Source organism: Mesoplodon densirostris, chromosome 2, assembly GCF_025265405.1.
Source record: "Mesoplodon densirostris isolate mMesDen1 chromosome 2, mMesDen1 primary haplotype, whole genome shotgun sequence".
Taxonomy (NCBI): domain Eukaryota; kingdom Metazoa; phylum Chordata; class Mammalia; order Artiodactyla; family Ziphiidae; genus Mesoplodon; species Mesoplodon densirostris.
Window position 1 is genome coordinate 105,547,871 of NC_082662.1, and position 21,791 is coordinate 105,569,661.

Sequence of the window (21,791 nt, forward strand, 5' to 3'; positions counted from 1 at the left end):
GCTCAAGCGATGGGATTTCCAGACGCGTCTTTGCAAGGCCAACTTTTAAAGGTCGGAGGAAAGTTCGTCGCGGGGCGGGGGCCCCGAGGGGGGAGCTGGGTGGGCTTCGACGCCTCCTCCCCTTTAAGCGGGTGGCCCCGGCCCTGCCTCTGTTACCTGGAGCGGGGCGGGGCTTGGGAAAGTTTGTGTTTGTTGCTGGCAAAGAGCCGGATGGGAGGCGCGGGCGGGCGAGCGCTGCGGTTCCTCCCTCCTGCTTTCGGGAAGCGGTCGGGGCTACACACTCGGTTCGGCGGGGCGGCCCTGGCGCCCGGCTCCCGGTGCCCGGCCGGCTGGAGGAGGAGGGCGGAGGAGGGCGGAGGCGGGCGGGCGGGAGAGGAGCGAGGGGCGCACGTCCGCCCCAGCACTGGGATTTCTCGGCTTGCGAGGAGAGCGGAGCAGGCGCGCGGCCCAGGCGGAGGAGCGCTGACTCTGGAGCAGCCGGAGCTGGAGGAGGAGGAGGAGGAGAGGCGGCGGGAAAGGAGGAGGAGGGGGAGAGTCGCTCCCGCCCGGCGAGCATGGGGCGCCTGGCGCCGAGGCCTCTGCTGCTGGCGCTCCTGTCGCTGGGTGAGTGCGCGCGGGGCCCGGCGGGGCGCGGGGGGCTCGGCCAGGCGCGGGGCGACCGGTGGGGCGCGGCTTCCGCGCGCGGCCTGGGGCGCCGACGGTGCCGGGGCCACTCCCGGGAGACAGGGCCGGGGTCCGCGGGCGGCGGGGCCCGGCGGGGAGCGGGCGCGAATCGCGCGGGGTGCGAGTCGCCGTGCTCCAGGCCGAGCCTCGCCCGCACATGTGCGGGGGGGAGTGGCCCCAGGCCGGCTTCCCCGGGCCCTCCCTACCTGTTAGCCGCCTGCGGCCGGCTCACCTTGAACTCCCGGCCCGGAAGGTGCCTGCGGTCCCGGCCCGCGTCCCCGGCTCGGGAGCGGAAATCCGCGGCTTTGATCTGCCCCGCCATGGCCGAGACCGGCCGAACCGCGCTCCACACACATTCCCCCGCGCCGGGCTGCCTTTCCAGGGAAACGAGAGGATCCGCCAACTTCCTTCTGCGAAGGTCACCCGGGTGGCCCCGAGCGCTACAGTAAAAATCGGTGTGCGGGTCCCTCTGTCATGTTAGTTGTGGCTAGCTCTTCTGCCTCAGTCTTCTCCTTCAGCTCCTCTGAAGCTGCCTCGCTGCATATTTGCACACAAAGACCTGGGAGCCTTGGCTTCTTCAACTTTTCTTACCTGTTACTTTTTCTCCCTTACTGTCCCCTGTTTTCCACCCTCTCTCAACCTTGGTGCCTCTTGCTTATTTGGCCCAGCGCCCTCCCCCAACCCAAGGACTCTTTGGTGTGATTTTTTTTTCCCCCTTTCCATCTTCCATTCACCCATACACACAGACACCATCTTCACATCGTATAATATGGTTATATTAATATAACCAAGTAGTTATCAGCCACAGAAATAATCTGCTGATTAAGTGCCCACCATGGATCAGGAAGGCTGACTCTTAAAAGCTTTGCTATTCCTGAAACCCTTGAGTCAGTGTCAACCAGAACAGAAGGATTCTGTGACCTGACCAGGGGTTCTCTTCCACACCCCTAGAGAAGGCAGAGCTGAATCTATTATAAAGCACATGGTGTGTGGTGTCTGTCCCAGCTGCATCCAGGGAAAATGACTACTCTGCACTTACGGTCAGAGGGTCCCAGTGGAGACCTTCCACAGCCACTCCCGTCCAGCTGGCACCAGGCTCCACACTGTCCCAACTCCCATGACTCCTGCTGCTGTGGCGGGGGGGCAGGCTTTCTAGCTGCTACTGTGTTTTTTTCCTTCATGTCTGAGGGGTTTTCTGGAACTCCCTCCGTAAAAGAGCTCACCCAGCGACATTGCTTTAGCTGCAACCAGGTGCAGAAAGCTTCCAGATCTTTCACCTAATTTTGTAGCATCTCTTCTGTGGTCTGGGGTCCTAGTGCTTTTACTCTCTTCCTTTCACTCTGGGACCCTTGTAAGTTTTTCGTTTGTTGTACACTGCTGGTGATAGTCCACACCCATTACATAATTGGCTGATGTGTCTGGGTCAAGCAGGGCCACGGCCACTGGTTGCACAGATCGTGCACTGCATGCACAACTCTAGGAGCTGCTGTTCACTTCGTCCTCTGTGTGAATGACCCTCCCAAAAGTTGTGCAATTCACAACCCCTGTACTAGTTAAGAGGGTGAGGCCAGGTAGAAATTTGAAAAGAATGTCCGTGAGTAACTATGGTGAGGGAGAAAAAGGGAGAGGGGGCAAAGAGAGACCAGCAAAAGCAAAAATAGAAGTGGGGAAAGTACAGCTTGGGGAAGTCTTGGAGGTATTCCAGTATATCCTGCCCTGGCTGGACATCTCATGTCAACTACACACAGGCAGTGTGTGTGGTGTCACCAGCCAATGCCTCGTCCCCTAACAGCCCCTGAACTTCATGTTCATCTGATAACTTGCTGTACCGAATCTCACTTGGCGTGGCTTCCGTGTGACCTCCGGGAGGCCCTCCCTGTGGTACTACTACTCTAGCACTGTACTGATTCCTGAAACCCAATATGTTGATATGCTAGATCATCTTTGCTCTTGTATTGCAACCTGGGCATAATCTTGCTGTCACTCTCTTTGACCTCTACGTTCACACTGTCGCCCAACTCTGTTCCTGTCGCCCAACTCTGTTCCTTTTCCCATAGTGCAGACTCGAGCGTCTTCCTTGTCCTTCCTGTATCTAAAGTTACTGTCCTAGCTCGGGTTCTGACAGCTCCTCACACAGATCTGACATCTACCTGTTTGACTTTTTCCTCCAGCCTCCCTTCTAAGTTCATCATTTTCCTGAAGGATCGTTTCTGGAGGTCCCACCTTAGCTCATTAATCCCTTATGATTTTCTTCTGAGGATGTTCTGCCCCTTGTATTCTCTCCCATCTAATCTTCTGTCTGATTCAGATGCTTCATTCTAAGGAACCTGTTTGCTATCCTTTATGTAGAATGTATGTGAATCTTCTGGCCTTTCCATTTCCCATGACCTGGGAATGCCTCTCCTGCTTCTCTTCTCTTACCTGTGTGTATTTCCTTTTCCCCCTAAAACTACTTCCTCCATAAAGCTTCCCTAAATGAGTGTACCTATCACAATCACAACAGAACTCACTCAGCTTCATAAAGCAGGTTTTCACTTCCATTGCCTATGTCTGACTCGTCTCACCCATCCATTTAATATAGCATTTCTTGAATGCCCAGTGTGTCCATAAGAGTGTCCCAGACAAATGATCAAGACACAGTGTCTCACTGAGTGGTCAGTGGGGGTGGGCAGACAGTTAATAAAACAGCCAGCTACAAGCCAGAATGAAATACCTGACATAGAAACCAAGTGCTGGTAGGAAGCAAGGAAGAGCATGATTAATTTTGACTTGGGGTCAGGGTTGACTTTGCTGAAGAGATGACATTTGAGCTGAGCCTTGAGGATAATTAGTATTTTGAAAGAAAGGATGGAAGAGCCTTCCAGGCCTTGGGGAAAGGCATCCAGTGTGGATGAGTGAAAATGCATGATTCATTCAGAAAGGGCATGTAAGTTCCATGTAACTGAAGGTGGGAGGAGGAATACTAGGAAGGGTAAACTGGAAAAGTGGGTCTGGGATGGATTCTGAAGGCTATTCTTGCAGTGTTTAAGTCTTCACTATGTGGGTGGGCTTGTTGGCCTTGTGGGTGCTGCCACACAGCCTGTGCTTCTCCCATCAGAGCACTTATTTATCTCACTGTATATGATTATCTGTTCCTGGTCTAAATCCTCACCCTGATTATATCCCATGGGGCAGGGACCAGGTTGGTATTGTTCACTATAGTATTCCTCTTACTAATCGAGTGTCTGGAACAGAGTAGGTGTTTGATAAATATTGGCTGACTGAATGAATGCATGTGTATATCATTTTTCTATGGGTCATGGGTTGCCATTGAAAATTTGCAGTGTGAGATTGATACAACATGGTGATGTGTTTGAGGAGGCCAATCCTAGCATGCAGCATGAATTAGAGAGGAAGGTATGAAGATTGTGGAGGGGGATTAAGATACTCTCTCTCTCTTTTTAAAAAAAAAAAAATTTATTTATTTGGCTGTGCCGGGTCTTAGTTGCAGCATGTGGGATCTTTGTTGCAGCATGCAGGATCTTTAGTTGCGGCACGTGGGATCTAGTTCCCTGACCAGGGATCGAACCCAGGCCCCCTGCATTGGGAGCATGGAGTCTTAACCACTGGACCACCAGGGAAGTCACTAAGATACTCTCTTAATGTGTGTCTTTAAAAAAAATACTTGCAAATCCATCGAAGTAGTTTTTAAACAACAAAAACATCACATCTATATTTTAAAATCCAAACAACATAGAAGGGTAATGTATTATTGTATTGGGTAGGCTAAATTGCTCTAACAAATGGAATCAAAGCACAGTGGTTCAAACAATGGAAGTGTCTTTCCTAACTCTTCTTGGGGATGTTTCGGATGGAATGGTTGGGTCTGATCGCTGTTCCATGCAGGCATTCTGGCTCCCAGGCTGATGGGCAGTTCTGCTGTCTTCAGCCCCTAGTTTCTAAGATCACTTGGGTTGTCACCATCGTCCTTCCAGCCCTGTAAAGGGGAAAGAGCATGTAGTCTTCCTGGGCTAAGCCCGGCAGTGGCCCCCATCACTTCTGCATACATTCCATGGCAGAGGATTTAGTCCAGGCCACACTAACTGCAAGGGAAGCCGGGAAATGCAGAGGAATGTGGGAGCCATGTGCTGGCTACTGTGGAAGAAGAGAAGAACAGATCTGGGGGACAGCTTGCAGTCTCGGTGTCACTTATAAAGGATATAAGGTAAAAGGATGAATGTGTCCACCCTCCCACTGCCCAGGCATAGCCACTCATATGTAAGGTACATGTGTCCGTATACTGAATATTTTGTTTGGTCTTTTCTCATAGCTTCTACACAGGGCTCTGCACCTAACAGGCACAGAGTAATAATAGCTGCTATTTATAGCGTGCATACCAAGCGTCAGGCTCTTACGGACGTTTTCTTATTGAATTCTCATGGCAACATTTTGAGAAAGGTGCTGCTGTTTTCTCCATATTACAGATGAGGAAACCGACACCCAGAAAAGTTAAGTAACTTGTCCAGATCACACAGCTACTCCATGGCTGAGCCAGAATTTGATCACAGGACCCAAATTTGGTCTCAACTAAGGAAAGATTGACCGATGTTCACCATAATCTTATTTTGTGTATCACTCAAGATGAATTTAGACGAAAAAGTATAATACTGGTTTGAAAGCAAAAGTGTGGTTAAAAGGAGGAAGGTCTGGGGTGAGTGCAGCCCAGGCATGATTCTGGAAGGGAGAGGCAGTGCCAGGATGCACCTCATAGACGTGACAGCTCCGCAACCCCTAAGGCGTCACCACCCCTGCTCTGAGGAAAGGGACCAAATTGCAGCTTCCTCCAGAAAGCGCTGGAGGAGAAAGGCTGGCAGGAGGAACCCTAGTCAGTCCATCCAGCTCAGCGGTCTTTGAAGTGCTGTGGACTTCAGAGAGTGCTCGGCTCTCATTTTAGCCTTGTTAACAGAATTCCTGTATCTGCCAAGCTGATTAATGCCTGCCCCGGCTATAATTATTCTTATTAGCCTGCTGAATAGGAACTCTAGTTGTCAGTGATCATTCCTTACAAGGTAGTCGTGCTAGTCGGCATTTATATGTCTATTTTGTTTCTGTGCCGAGCTGCTGATCTGATTTCTACCCCATAGATTGAATGTACATTTTCATACTGGTGCTGTGTCTGGCAGTTAAATAAGGTGTGTGCCTATCTGTCAGTGTCTGCGTCTCACTTTATCTAATGAAGTTGGGGGGAGCTGTCAGGGCAGTTCACAGCTATTCTGTTTAATTGCCTTGGTTTCTTAAAGGCAGGGTAGCAAGGCCCTTGGACTCTTCGCTTTGGGAAAATAACTTGAACCGGCAAAAATTCTTCGTAATTTATCTTCTGGAAAAGGCAAAGTGCTGCCGTTGGCACAGTCAGTGCTTTTGAGATCTTGGAATATTTTCCTCCACACCAACTGTAGTCTTTGCGAAGCAACAGAATTAGACCGGGTAGTTAACACTGTCGTGGACCAGCAATGCTATTTCCAGGAGACTAGCGATTCTGGCGCTGTGGGCACATTTGTGTTCTTCAAAGACTGGTTTCTCCACAACACTCCCTATGTGTTTGTGCAGGATTATGCAGTCCCTAAGCAGCCTGATTCAAGTTGAAGTATGATGTTTGGGGGCCTTAATTGCATCCTGCTTTGCACCTTTACAAGTGGCCGAATGTGAAAGCATTTGCATCCCTCAGGATATTTCAGGGGAATGGGGAAACAGTGTTTGGCTAGTGTTGCTCTGTCTAGGATAAATTTGGCTTAGAACCGTGGAGAACAGAATTGAGTGTAAGGGTTCAAGGCACATTTCAGAATGGGTGCTACCTTGGAATCCTACTGAAATAGAGGCAGTAATGCAGACAGATGGGTCACTTCTCAGACCTTAAAAGTGACACCAAGCCAAGAACGTACTAATAATCTTGTTACTTCTTTGTTCTTACTTAGGGCTAGACTGGGCTAGAACGTCCCAGCTTGTGGGCCATGGTAAGGGACCCCACATGGGGTTCAGGTGGGTTGTAGGTGTGTCAGAGTTAATTACTGGGTCTAATTCTGTTGCTTCACAAAGACTACAGTTGGTGTGGAGGAAAATATTCCAAGATCTAAAAAGCACTGACTGTGACAACTGACACCCTCAGCCCCTGGAGCCCACAGATCAGAGCGGCCTTGAAACCTGAAGCCCTGCCTATCCTGAGAGCCATACAGCTAGTCCCATTTCCTATGTGTGCTGTGATTGGATGGAAATCGACAGTTCTGTCTCTTACTTGGGGAACCACAGCCCCTGAGCCCCAGCCTGGCCTTAGGATGGGCAGTTTGAAGGTGGAAGATGAGAAGCTCAGTGACATGGCGAGTAGCTCATCTATTTATTCAGCAAATATTGAGAGAGTGCCTACAGCTCCAGGCCAAGCATTGGTCTGAGTGCTGGGGATTCTGCATCGAACAGAGCCAACTCAGATCTGCCCTCCAACGGTGGGACAGGATGCACTAGATGTGTGGTGGATGGTATCCCCGGAAGGTGCAGCACCACCTGGATGATGGAGACGAGGGTCAAGAGCAAGTTCATGGGAATGCCTGTAGTTGGGGGACAGGAAATGGGAGAGTTCTAGAAGCAGTAGTCACAGGGATGGCAGAAGAACCAGGAGATCACTCTATCAGAAGCCAAGCAGAGATGGATGTAGGTAGATTTGTTAAAGAGGGAATAGTCAAATGCTGCGCGAAAACCAGAGAGAGAAAGAGAAGCCTTGGATTTGCAGGCTGTGGAGAGGACGGAAGGGAGAGGTGGAGGGGGATAGGGCAGGAGCTGTGTGGTGTAGGACACATGGTTTCTGCAGTGCTCTCAGCCTTTTTAGCCCTGAGAGTGGCCACAGAATCCCCAGACATATCAGCTAGAGGTCATCTATATGTTCCCTTTCATTCTCCGTATACATTTTTGAAAGTTTCCCCCATGTTCCTCTGGGTGTCCTCGTCCACGTTGATTGGTGGAATTAACCTTCTTTCTGACAGCTGCATTGAGACCTTCAGCTGTCAGTTGGAATCTCCAGCACGGGGACTCCGGGGTAGTTTTATAACCCATCTTTCTCCCATCTTCATCAGCTAAGATTTCAGTAGTTTATATTACAAGTAAACCATTACATGCATGTTTCTAAACTGTTTCTGCTCTTCAAGATCACATAGGGAGAGAAAAAATAGGGCTCAGGCTTTGGAATCAGCCCTCCATTTGAATCCTACCCTTCAGCACTGTGAAACTGGACAGGTTTCTTAACCTCTTGGTTAAGAGGTTTTCTACAAATGTAAAAAGGGACTATTACCTCTGTTGCAGGTTTGTCATGAAGATTAAAAATAATGTGTCTAGGAAAATGCACACAGTAAACTCCATGTACGTAAATCCCTCGAACTTTGCTACTCAAAGTGGGGTCTGGGGACTAACAGCATCTGTAGCACCTGGGAAAAATCTCAGGGTCCAGTCCAGTCTGCTGAATCAGAGCCTGTGGTTTAACCATATCCCCAGGGGATTCGAATGCTAAATTTTGAGAAACCTTCATCTGGAAGAGTGCTTCACACATGGGTTATTTGGTGGCCTGGGCTTCCTTGGTGAATTCTGAGGCAAAGGCCGTGTTCAGAGTGTCAGAGCTAGAGGAGAGTGGGACGGGCTGGGCTCTGGGAATGCGGTAGGCGGTCAGTTAGCCATGAAGGGTGGGGCTAGCTTAGGTCTGTAGTGGAGGCACTCAGCCTGGTTTCATGACTTTCTTCCACCAGGTTCAGCATCCGGGGAGCAAGGCAGGGACATGGTGTGATCTTGCCGTGAGAGGAGGGGTCCAGGAATCTGTAAAAAGCTCTGACAGCATCATGGAGACAGTTGGCCAAGGAGTCCAGGTGGGACAGGCAGCTGAGAGGCTGGAAGGCCTGGTGAGTCGCAGAAGGTTTGAGGGCCTGGAGGACAGGATGAGGGTAAAAAAGCAGATTCAGAGGCACAAGGGAGTGGGTGGGCCAGAGAGGTAGGAGGTGAGGGTCAAAAGAGGTAACTTCTGAGTCCAGGGTCTTGGAAGTGCCTATCCGAGGGGTTGGGTGAGTAGTAGCCAAAGTTTTCACCTCTCACGTCAGTTTGGCCAATTTACCTCTAACATCTGACTGGGTCTGGCCGAAGGGATTAGGAGACAAAGCTGTGACGTTTTAGAAGCATTAGTCCCAGGTGTCGTAGGGAAAAGGTCTTAACCTGTGACTAGGATGAATGGGGGTTGGGAGCAGGTAGGCCGGGGAGGAACCAACATGAGGATTTTTTCCTCCTTAAGAAATCCCTTCCTGGGACTTTCTGGTGGCACAATGGTTAAGAACCCGCCTGCCAATGCAGGGGACACGGATTTGATCCCTGGTCCGGGAAGATCCCATGTGCCGCGGAGCAACTAAGCCCATGCACCACAACTACTGAGCCTGAGCTCTAGAGCCCATGAGCCACAACTACTCAGCCCGCGTGCCACAACTGCTGAAGCCCTCTCACCTAGAGCCCGTGCTTCGCAACAAGAGAAACCACGGCAATGAGAAGCCTGGGCACCACAATGAAGGGTAGACCCCACTCGCTGCAGCTAGAGAGAGCCTGCACACAGCAACGAAGACCCAACGACGAAGACCCAACGCAGCCAAAAATAAATAGATTAATAAATTAAAAGAAAAATTCCTTCCTATCTTTTATATAACATGTATTTTGTGCCAGGCCCTGCATTTTCTGTATATTAACTCATTTAGTAGGCTTCATAACCCCATGAGGTAGGTACTGTTAGGACCTCCATTTGATAGAAGAGAAAACTGAGTCACAGAGAGGTGAAGTAACTTGTTCAAAGTCACACAAGTGGTCCAGCTGCTTGGGTTCAAGCCCAGATGGCCTGGTTGCAGATTCTGGGCTCATAACCACAACACACTGTACTGCTCTCTGTCTTAGTACAGATATTCAAACACATGTTGGAAAACATAGAAAGGGATTGATACAGTTAAGATGTGATAACATTTGGGTCCTTGTCATTTAAAACAGGAGGCTGGGATTCTGGCCCTTGATCTTCCACTCACTAGTTTTGTGACCTTGAACAAGTTGCTGAATAGCTCTTAACCTCTGTAAAGTAAGGGGCTGGGCTAGCTGATCCCAAGGCCCCCTTCCATCTCCAGAATTCTTTGAGTTCATGCTGTTACCTGCTGTGGTCCAGATGGGCTGCTTGGTCCAGCCCTGGCTCCTTGCCCATCTTCCCCAGCACTCCTGTGTGCAGCCTGTGCCTTTTATCTCTCATCTGCCTGGCATCTCTCTGCAGCGGGGGCTTTGGTGCCTCTGAGGGCTCTGGGAACTGTTTGCTGTTCTGTCACTGCAGCAGCAACTACTTCCTCCTAGCCCATCCCGTGTGATGAAACTGGCATCTTTCCTCATGGTGCTCTAGGTTACCGAGGTATCCCCACCACTAACTGCATTTTTTCCTTTTTTTTTTTTTTTTTTTTTGCGGTACACGGGCCTCTCACTGTTGTGGTCTCTCCCGCTGCAGAGCACAGGCTCCGGACGCGCAGGCTCAGCGGCCATGGCTCACGGGCCCAGCCGCTCCGTGGCATGTGGGATCTTCCCGGACTGGGACACGAACCTGTGTCCCCTGCATCGGCAGGTGGACTCTCAACCACTGCACCACCAGGGAAGCCCACTAACTGCATTTTTTGATGGACCTCTGAGAAAAATCACAAAAACAGTAAAACCAATAAAGCGTTTCTAGATGGCAGACTGTTCCTTATTACTGATTTTTTTTTTTAAGTAAGTTTCATTGAGGATATCAGCCACAAGTAAGTTGCGGTTGAGTAATCAAGTTTCAGCCCTCAGCAATGTCATTTGTATTTTCTTCCCCATTTAGCTCTCACATCGAACCAGTAGATGGTTATGCACCACGGTTCTCCTTTTCCTGACACCCCAAACCACAGCAAGGAGAGACACGGACACCTTTAGCTGGGTCCAAACATTGACACCACTTTAGATTTTCCACCTTCCTATAGAGTAGGAGAGTTGAAATTCCGACATTGCCAATCAGTAGCCTTAATTGGCTAAGCAATGTCTTCTAGCATTTGGGGACTTTCTTCCTTTTCATACTCTTACCCTGAAAGGGGAGGGTGCAAGTGATGTTGGATACATTAACAGTGAAAAGGAAACATTCTGGAAAACCTCCATGCTGTTGGTTATGTGTTATGACCTCAGTCCTTACTGCAAGCCGGCTGCTGCCCAGCCCTCCTGGCTACTTTGAGGTGCACCTGTGGATGCTGGTCTTGACCCACGTCTTGGACTTGGGTCTTTTGGGGGCTCATCAAGAACACTCTGGGAGTGAATTCACTGCATTTGAAGTGGCTTGCTGTCATATGCTATTCTGGAGGCAAAGGGGTGGATAGTGCTTTATAAATGCACTGCCCATCTAGGATGTCCTCAGAACAGAACGTTAGCTGATTTGGTGTCTGTCCAGTGTGCTGCTACTTGGCTTATGCTGCAGTGAGGAGTTTAAAAAAAGCAAAACCAAACCACTTTTGGCGCAGCTGTTCATTTTTTCCATTTTCTGAAGGCTGGCACATCCAAATATTTTCTTATTTATTAGAAGGCATTATAGTCCATCATCTTTGATTGGGAAATCCATACAGTATGTTCCAAGTTAAGACCATAGTACCGTGGCAGGCACTTGGTCACGTTGGTCGAAGTGAACACAGTTGCTAATAAATACGTTGTGCCCAACTATTGATATATGACATTCCTGCTTTTCCTTGTGGCCTTATTTTTTAGTACTTCAGCAGCATTTAGAGACTCTTTACCATGTTTCTGACACTGTGAAAGATGACAAAGGAATTAGGAAATGGAGTCCAAAATGGAAACCGAACCAGTTACAACTGAACAGCAGGATGGATTGTTGGTGCTTTTTAAACATCTAAGTGTATGCATTATGGGATAGCTGTGCGTGTGGAGCTGTCAGAATTATAAGGATAAAACAGGTCGGGAGCTGTTTTATCGTAAGGCTCCGTGGAGCACATGGGTCTGGAAGGCGGTTTGAGCCAAGAGCAGGAAAAGCGTTTCAGGTAGGAAAATGACCGGCACCGCTTCTCAGAGGCGGGCGTAAACCAGCGTGTGCAGGATGGTGTTCCATTTGGGGATTAGCTGACTTAAGCTGGAATAGTAAGAGAGACTTCAGGGAGTGTGGATATTAAACTCTGGGTCAGGGAGGTTGGAAGAACGGGATCAGAATCACCCTGAAAGTTGTCAGCAGCATTGTCGGCGCCCACAGAGAAGCTAAGAACCCACATGCGTGAGGCTGATGAGGTCTGCTGGGGCCCACAGGAAGCTAGCCTGCTAAATTAAGGTGATAAGTCAGGCCATAATCCTATTTTTGGTTGTGTCTTAAGAGGAAAATGGCTCACAAAACCATTGCTGATGTTCCCCTTAGGTAGTTTATCAGAGCATCTCTTCAAAAGACTGTCACCAAATAAGAGATGCATAATGGGGATGGGGAATTTCTTCTATGGAAACAAGGTTTATGCAATCATGTGGTCTATTCATCAGAGTCCCACCTTAATAACAGTTTATTCCGCAAACAAGTTTTTTCCGAACATCAATATGAGTCCCAGAAAGCTTAGTGTTGAACCCGGCTTGTAAGTAAAAGTAACTGGGGACAGTGCTTCTGTTACCACAGCTCTGGGGTGTCACAGAGGCAGCGAGGTGGTATATACTGCCCAGTTGTACCCCCCTGTGCAGGCCTAACAGGAGTTATCCCACAGCAAGGTATGTTTGGTCCTAAGAAAATGGCAATGGTAAAGCAAGCTCTGTGTTCTTTCCAGTGTGTTCATTGACAGCATTAGGACCTCAGAGTAAAGAAGCCCATAATTAAGTTTTTTGTTTTTTCGGTACGCAGGCCTCTCACTGTTGTGGCCTCTCCTGTTGCGGAGCACAGGCTCTGGATGCGCAGGCTCACGGGCCCAGCCGCTCTGTGGCATGTGGGATCCTCCCGGACCAGGGCACGAACCCGTGTCCCCTGCATCGGCAGGCGGACTCTCAACCACTGCGCCACCAGGGAAGCCCCCGTAATTAAGTTTTGATGACTCCTCTTGAAGTCTTTCCAAGCATCCCTCACTCCATGCCCTTAGAAACAACTATGTAATCTGCATATACATTGCCCCTCTTGTGTTTATATATTGTCTTGGAGTTACTTCTATTTGTTTGATTCTTTGGAGCCCAGTTCAAGCCTCACTTCCTGGGAGAGGTGAGCACGCCTGCTGATCCAGGGGGAGGATGCCTGTAAAGTAAGCACACAGCTGTGTCCCTTCCTTTGTCCTGGGCTCTCGCTGGGCCTATTCTTTCAGAGCATGGCCATCGATTTATAATGCTCTGTTTACTAGATTGAGTGTCTGTCTCACCCCAGACTGTAATCACATGAAAGCAGGGCCAGGTCTGTTTTTGTTTACCCCAGTGTCTTAGGACTTTGAGTTATTGAATGATTAAATGATGTGTTTAGGGCTTCCCTGTTGGTGCAGTGGTTGGGAGTCCGCCTGTCGATGCAGGAGACATAGGTTCGTGCCCCGGTCCGGGAAGATCCCGCATGCGCGGAGCGGCTGGGCCCGTGAGCCATGGCCGCTGAGCCTGCGCGTCCGGAGGCTGTGCTCCGCAACGGGAGAGGCCACAACAGTGAGAGGCCCACGTAACGCAAAAAAAAAAAAAAAAAAAAATTGATGTGTTTAGAAAACACCTATATATCTCATGTGTACATGTATAATGTATATGACATACAACGCATGTATGAAAGACATATATAAAGTCTGTATTGTGGGCCTTAAGTCATAAAGGGGACAGAGGCTATCTGTGTGTCCTCACTATCTTTCGTTTGTGTGCTTACTGTCTTTTTCTGTTAGTACCATAGTATTTCCGAAGTAATTGCAGGTGCCTTCATTTCTAAGACAGGTTGGTGGGATGGGGTAGGGGAGGAGAAGATGGAGTCCACACATGAAAAGGCAGGGATGAGAAAGTCCTCATCCTTCCTCATGTGATTTTCTCCGTTTTCTCCTTGGCAGCTCGTGTGGAAGACAAGCGACTCATGGTTCTCACTGTTCTCTCCCTACCCCCTCCACCCCTTCCTCCCTTTGTGGGGTTGTCACAGCCTCTCCCGTCCCCGACTGGCCTCTGCTCCTTCCTGGGCTCCGTGTCAGTTGCCCACAGCATGGGTAAGCATACTTCTTCGGTTCCAGTGCAGGCTTCGCGTGCCTGGTGACTGGGTTGGTCCAAACCGCAGACTGCCTTCTTGCCATCGCTGTTCTCATAAGTGGCCAGCTCTGGCCACGCCTGCGGGGAGGGGCAGGGGGCTGCTGCCTGCAGCATGTGCCTTGTCTCGCTTTCGGCCTGGGTCGTAACTACTCCTTATTATCTACCCTGTGCCAGGCTTTAGTCTCGAGCTCCGGGCATATGAGGACATAGTCACAGACCCGACTCCTGTAGCTGCCAGTCTCTATGTGGAGGCATGACATATACCCAGGAAAAGAGGTGGCCTCGAAGAAGTGTCTAAGGGGAATCCCCTGGCGGTCCAGCTTCCACTGCACGGGGCACAGGTGCGATCGCTGGTTGGGGAGCTAAGATACTGCAAGCTGCGCAGCACAGCCAAAAAAACAACAAACCCAGAAGTGTCTAAGGATTGTTAGAAAAAAAAAATGCTGAAAGTTTAATGAAAAGGGAGAGCATTCTGGGCTACTTTAGACAGAGGTGCTCTTGCAGAAAAGGTGGGACAGCTAACACAATTCTCCATACCTGTTTGTATCACTACTTGTATCCTCTCTACCTGTATATGCATTTTTTTTAGGCTTTAGTGCTATGTCTGGATTGGGAACCTTTTGTAAGGATCCAAAGCACCCAAGTTGTTGGCTTCTGTAGCCCCAAAGAGTAATAATAAAACTGACGTGGCCAAATTTGGGGTTTGGAATATTGAGATGATATCACTTCCTGGGGTGCTGAGAACTGGTCTCTTGGTTGATGATGCTGTGCGTTATGGTTGCTCAAACCGTATGCTTTTCACTTTCTGTGATGAGCTTATCGAAGAGCTTTTTTGAAAATTCATCGATGAGGGGCAATTTCTGATACAAATGAGATTAAGTAACTCCTGTTAACCCACTTAGATGATGGTCCAAAGATTAGTTCTGGTTCTAAAATTCCAGTTTGCAGAAGTTCATTGAGGTAGGCGTGATCCCAGCCATTGCATCAGCAAGCATGTTGCTGGGCTAGGAATGTGGTGACGAGCAGCGAGCCCTCTTCCCTGCCATGGAGCTCACAGTCCAGCGAGGGCGGCGGACAAGCAAATGAGCCTGGGATGATCACGGTGTCCATGCCGAGTCGACCCTCAGTAGGCACATTCTGAACTCTGCTTGGGGCTGGGGGCTGGGGCTGGGGGCTGGGGGCTGGGGCTGTGGGCGGATCAGGAAAGGTTTCCACAAGATGGCCTTCATTAAGTCTGAGCTATCAGTAGGCTTTGTCTGGCAAAGAAAGCACGGGTTATTTGTTTCAGGCAGAGGGAAGAGCATGAGTAAAGAAATACACCTGTTTACAAAAGCTTGCTGGTCTTGTGTAAAGAAAACTTTTTGGTGGCTGGAATGGAGGGTTAAGTCGTAGGGGCTTCAGAGGGAAAAAGGGTTGAGGCTGGAGAGAGAGTCGTAAGATTGTGAAGAGCCTGGAATGTCACCTAAAGGAGTTTAAGCCTGATATCCTGAGTGAATGTCTATTTTTTCTGGTTCTGCCTTCCCTAAGTCCCTCATGTCCTTTATTAACTTAATATTTTAAAAGATTCTCATTGTTGGAGGACTCATCTCCCAGCTTTTTTTTTTTTGCGGCACGCGGGCCTCTCACTGTTGTGGCCTCTCCTGTTGCGGAGCACAGGCTCCGGACGCGCAGGCTCAGCGGCCATGGCTCACGGGCCCAGCCGCTCCGCGGCATGTGGGATCTTCCCGGACCGGGATACGAACCTGCATCCCCTGCATCGGCAGGCGGACTCTCAACCACTGCGCCACCAGGGAAGCCCTCTTTTTTCTTTTTTTATTGGAGTAGAGTTAATTTACAATGTTGCGTTAGTTTCTGGTGTACAGAAAAGTGATTCAGTTATACATATATAACTTTTTCACATTCTTTATTATAAGTTATTACAAGATATTGACTATAGTTCCCTGTGCTATACAGTAGGACTCGGTTGTTTATCTGTTTTATATATAGTAGTTTGTATCTGCTAAGCCCAGACTCCTAATTTATCCCTCCCCCCACTTTTCTGTGAGGCTGCCACTCTGTTCCATCATCCTTGACTTTGACACTTGGCTAGGTGTTGGCTCATCGACTCACCTGATGATGTGGTTCTGCACCTAGTAGGTGTGCTGTAAAGAGCCGCTGAGTGAAGGAATGAAATATTGGATCAATGGAGTCAAGGTCTGTTCCTTAAAGGGCATGTGAACTCAGAGTCTTTTTTTGTTCAAGGCAAACTACCAAACTGTACTCCTCACTGGGCCTCACTGGGGAAGCTGGCATAGACCTCTGTACCACCCATGGCATCTGGCAGTGTGTCTGTAAATATCAAAGGCCGACTTAAGCCCTTGATGGGGAGAAGGGATGGACAAGGCAAAGGAAGAGCAGAAAATGGACATAGAAAACAGTAAAATTGGGGGAAAGAGGGCAAAGCTCCTCAAGGGAAGGAGTCGGGGAGAATTTTACTAACAGCTCAGGTGAGTTCATGCCCAGATGCAAGTTTAAACTCATGTGAATCTCCCATTCTCCTTAAACTAGACTGAAAGGAGGACCAGGTGTTCACACAGAACTTGGCAGACTCTGCTGGCCTGTTCAAACATGGGGAGGATTGAAAATGGCTGAGTAGTGAGGGGTGCTAGGCAGTGCTGGGGCCTCTAGCAGCTGTTAATTTTTTTTTTTTTTTTTTTTTTTCTTTTTGCGGTATGTGGGCCTCTCACTGTTGTGGCCTCTCCCGTTGCGGAGCACAGGCTCCGGATGCGCAGGCCCAGCGGCCATGGCTCACGGGCCCAGCCGCTCCGCGGCATATGGGATCCTCCCAGACCGGGGCACGAACCCGTATCCCCTGCATCGGCAGGCGGACTCTCAACCACTGCACCACCAGGGAGGCCCGCAGCTGTTAATTTTATAGAACACTAAACTAATCCTTGTGGCTAGATCTTGCCTCAGCTTTTTCTGTCTCTGATCTTTGAACAGAGAATTGTTTGAATCATTTCATGTTTTGTTGAGTTATTTTGGTTACCCACCAGTACAGATTGCCTCGAAGTGGCTTTTGCGTCTTTGTGTTGTTCTTTGGTCACCTAACTTCTCGGAACCTCAGTTTCCTTATTTAATCCTCTCAAGGTTGAGTATTAAACCATGTGAACAGGATTTGAAAACTCTAAAGCCCTGCTATCAATGTAAGGTGGTTTTTATCAGTTACTGAGTCCTTGAGGGCGAAGCTTTCTGCTCAGTACTTGGCTTATGTATCAGTCTTCCATCAGAGGAGCAAGCGACTGTGAATATTATGGAGTAAGCCATTTAGTAGAGGAATTAGACTACACAATTTTGGGAGGAGCTGGGGAAATGAAGGTCTGAAAAGGGATCAAGGAAAAGCCACTAGTCATCCCCCCGAAGCACTAATGGGGGTGGACAGGCTGTTGCTGGCAGAGGAAGTGAGAAGCCAGGCAGAGTGGGACTGCGAGTGGGGCACACGGGGCTGGTGGGGGGGGATCTGGCATAAGAGTCTGTGTAAGGGTAGTTGCCTATGTATAGCTACCACCTATGAGTTTGCAGCCAAGCATCTGATGGTCTTGGAGCCGAGTTGGTCAGTAAAGATAGCATTTGGGAAGAAACCCAGAGCAGAAAGAAGAGCTAGAACAAACTGGAGCCCACCAACACCTGTGCATCTGTCTCTTGCTGCCTTGAACCCTGACGACCACCAGAGCATAATGGCTGTTGCTTCCTTTCCACCTCCCAAATCTCACACACTTACGTCTCTTTTGTCCAACTCTAACCCAGAACTGCGCAGGGAGAAGGTTTCCAGGAAGTGTAGTTCCAACTTAGCCATGTTGACTCAATACAGACCTGCACAATTTCATAATGTGGAATTAAGGATTTGGCATGACTGGCCTCCTGGGATCTCTCAAAGGCCATGGAACTGGAGCGACATCATGGTTAGGTGATCTAGTGCTTCAGTGGTAAGAAGTTCACTTAATCATCCAGTCTTTAAGAAGTGACTTGCAGCTGTGTTCCTCAGTTGCATCTCCTGTCTTCCTTGCCTTTCCTGTCTATAGTGCCAGAGGGAATGGTTATCTCAGCAGCAAAAGCTAAGGAAAGTTGCATTGACTGAAGAGCCTGTCAGTTCCCATGGAGTGCGACGTCTTCAATCACCAAGGTCCTGTTTGACCTGGGGAAACAGATGCTTACTCTCCCTCCTCTCCTGGTATGAAAGCTAAAAGAAGATTTGCAGATATGAATGACTGCAGACCAGAGCCCGAAACTGTCGTGTAAATGTTAAGTGAAAGCAAGGTTTAGATCTCTGTACCTCCCTTCTTCACCCCTATGGTCTGTTAGTCATATTGTCCCTTCCTTGTGTTTCTGCAACCAGCTCAGGTCAGCAAGGACTCAGGAAGTGCCTTCTACGGTCATCTTAGCTCCTGAGAAAATAACACACTTCATGAGATTTAATGGCCACACCTGGACCTTGTCATCACTGAATTCTTTCACCTTTTTTTTTTTTTTTTTGCGGTGTGCGGGCCTCTCACTGCTGTGGCCTCTCCCGTTGCGGAGCACAGGCTCCGGACACGCAGGCCCAGCGGCCATGGCTCACGGGCCCAGCCGCCCCGCGGCATGTGGGATCTTCCCGGACCAGGGCACGAACCCGTGTCCCCTGCATCGGCAGGCTGACTCTCAACCACTGCGCCACCTGGGAAGCCCTCTTTCACCTTTTGATTGTCAACTCTGATATTTCCCTGTGTGACCACAAGTGCTTTGCCTTCCTCCTTTCAGATTCCCTCGTATGTGTTGAACCTATTCTTCATCCTCACTGTGATCCCCCTGATCTTGAAAGTTCCTTTTTTCCCAAGCCACTTTCACTTCCTGGGCTCTCATCCTGGTGGTCGGCATGCCAGCAGTGAGCTTGTTAACATCCTAAGGACCCTCTGCCACATTTCTTTGCCAGTCCTCATATTGTAGTTGAGTAACCCACACCAACCGTAGTCTCTAAGTCTGAGCTTTATCATCTTGCTGGGGAAAATCCCACAACCTGCCCACCTGAGTTTCCTACCAGTTAGGGTGTCTTTACTGCCTCAGTGAACCTTGTGTTAGTTTTGTGATGCTTTTCCACTATATTCCTTCTAATTCTTATTCTAAACCTTGTCCACAATCTCCAGGATCTAAACCCGTCTCTGCTACTTCACTGAGACACTGGAGACCAACCTGAGGTTCCTCAAGCTTTTTGCCTCAAAACCTTGCTATATTTTTACCCATCCTTTTCTCCTAAATTCTAAAAAGGTAAGGGCTCCACCTTTGGCTCCTTTTTCCTTTGTATGTATACACTCTGTCCCTATGTGATCCCATGCCACTTGTGGCTTTGAATACCATTTATGTGCTGATGACTCTCCAATGAACGTCTCTGCTTGGACCTCCCCACTGAGCTCCAGACACATAAATTCACTGCCTACTCCACTGTACCCCCCACTCACATGTCCAGCAGGCATCTCAGACTTCAAAGGGCTGGAAGAAAACTCTAGCCTTTCCTGATAAAAATTTCTTCCTGTCAGTTACGTTCCCCTCTCAGTTAGTGGCTTCACTATGCACCCAGGTGATCAAGCCAGAGCCTGTGTCATACCAGTTCCTGTCTTCCTCACTTTCCACATTCAAAATGGCAGTGTGTCTTTTCATTTTATATCCAAAATATATCCTGGATCTGACTACTCCTGAGAATCACCGCCACTACAAGCTGAGGCCAAATGTCCATCGTCTTTTGCTTGGTCGACCGTAACTTCTTCCATTCTGGTGTCCTTGCTTCCAGATTGGTCCCACAGTAATCCGTCTTTCACACAGCAACCAGTGGGCTTTCTACAATAAAGCAAGCTCTATCATTCCCTAGTTTTATGTGCTTCCCTTTTCAACCAGAGTCCAAGGCCCCTGCCCCCTCGTTCATTATAATCCAGTCACACTGATCTTTTTTTCTATCCCTTGAACACCAGGCTTGCTCCATCTTAGTGCTTTTATAGTTGCGGGTCTCTCTGCCTGGAGCAGTCTTTCTTACCCCAGAGTCCTACCCCTGCCTCCTTCTCATTCTGGTCTGAACTCATAGGTGACCTGCTCAGAGGGGTCTTTCCTGACCACACTGGCTAAAAGCAGCCCTCCCCCATGCCCAGTCACCAGCACGTTGGCCTATTTTATCTTGATAGCATTTATCAGCACTCTGGGCTTGTTTCCCCACTCTCCCCTTAACTGGAACACAAGGTTCTTTTGAGCAGGGACTCTTGGCCGAATGTCCGCAGTGCCTAGAAGGTGCTGAGAGGACCAACTGGCTGACTTTCCAGGATAAACTGCCCACTTGTGCCCTTCATCTCCTCTTGCCTGCTTTGGGGTCTTTTCATGGTTGTACGCTCTCTTACTTAGATCTTGATTATTCCTTTCTCCTGGCTGTTACTCTCCAAGTCCCATACCACATTACTGCAAATGCACTTCTGTGGAGGTTACCAGTGGTTACGTGGTCATCAGTGCAGAAGTCTTTTCACAGCACCTATCTACCTTGACTTTCCTGCAGCTTTGACATTGTTGCTCATTTTTTCCAAACTGAAGCATAATAGGATTCTACTCTAGATATTGTGCAGGATGCAGATAGTATAGGAACCAGGTCTTACCCTAGGAGCTCGCAGCCTCCCAGGAGCAAGTAGATGGGTATGTCCTTAAGTAAAATAGTAGGTATCACTCCAGCCTTTCCTTCTTGGAATTCTTGCATCCCTTGGCTGCTAGGATGTAAGCCTTTTCTGGTTTTCTTCCTAACTGGCTACTATTCCTTTTTGCCTTTTTTTTGGCTCCTTTTCTTCTGCTTGTGTCTTAAATAATAGGAGCTCACTGTGATTTTGTCCCTTTCCCTCTTCTCTGTACTCTGTCCCCCGGTGACCCCATGGACCTCCACATCTCCCATATCGTCACCAGATCTCCTCTCCAAGCATGTGACTCCACATTCATCTGGGGCTCAGATATCTTTGGACTAGGGGGTTTCCATGCCGAGTGGACCTTTCAACTTGTCTGAATCTCACTGACTACTTTTTTCCTCTGTGTTTCCTTAGCAGCTCTCAGCTTCCCTAGGGCATGTCTCTCATCTCGGGTCTATCAATGGATTCTTCTTCCAGCATGGCTCTTAGAGCTGCTGCCTTTCCGCTCCTGCCCTTGCTCTTCTTTTTTTTTTTTTTTTTTGCGGTACGCTGGCCTCTCACTGTTGTGGCCTCTCCCATTGCGGAGCACAGGCTCCTGATGCGCAGGCTCAGCGGCCATGGCTCACGGGCCCAGCCACTCCACAGCATGTGGGATCTTCCCGGACTGGGGCACGAACCCGCGTCCCCTGCATCGGCAGGCGGACTCTCAACCACTGTGCCATCAGGGGAGCCCCAAGGTATCATTTATTAATTAAATGAGTCCTTATTAAATAGCTTTTTGTGTGCCCAATGTGGACCATGTGCTTGAGAAATATACAATTCATTTATTCATACACAAAGTTTAAGATGACTATTCTTTTTTTTTTTTTTTTTTTTTTTTTTGGCGGTACACGGGCCTCTCACTGTTGTGGCCTCTCCCATTGCGGAGCACAGGCTCTGGACACGCAGGCTTAGTGGCCATGGCTCACGGGCCCAGCCGCTCCGCGGCATGTGGGATCCTCCCGGACCGGGGTACGAACCCGTGTCCCCTGCATCGGCACGCGGACTCTCAACCACTGCGCCACCAGGGAAGCCCTGCCCTTGCTCTTCTTTTGATTCTTGTACCAACCTTTCCCCCACCCCCCACCCCCACCCCCAGCCCCATCATCTTATAGAGGGCTCCTGACTGACCACCCGCGTGTGTGTCCACTCCAGCCTGCTCTTACTGCACTGCTCCGC

General features: G+C 49.2%; 1 protein-coding gene across 1 annotated transcript in view; it reads left to right on the top strand.

Moving 5' to 3' along the window:
• Positions 1-244: 244 nt before the first annotated feature.
• Positions 245-21,791, top strand: part of PTGFRN (prostaglandin F2 receptor inhibitor) — an 85,277-nt gene continuing 63,730 nt past the window's right edge. The window contains exon 1 of the mRNA XM_060090351.1: positions 245-603. Within this exon, the coding sequence (XP_059946334.1) occupies positions 555-603 (49 nt within the window). The 5' untranslated portion in view covers positions 245-554. The remainder of the gene's footprint in view (positions 604-21,791) is intronic.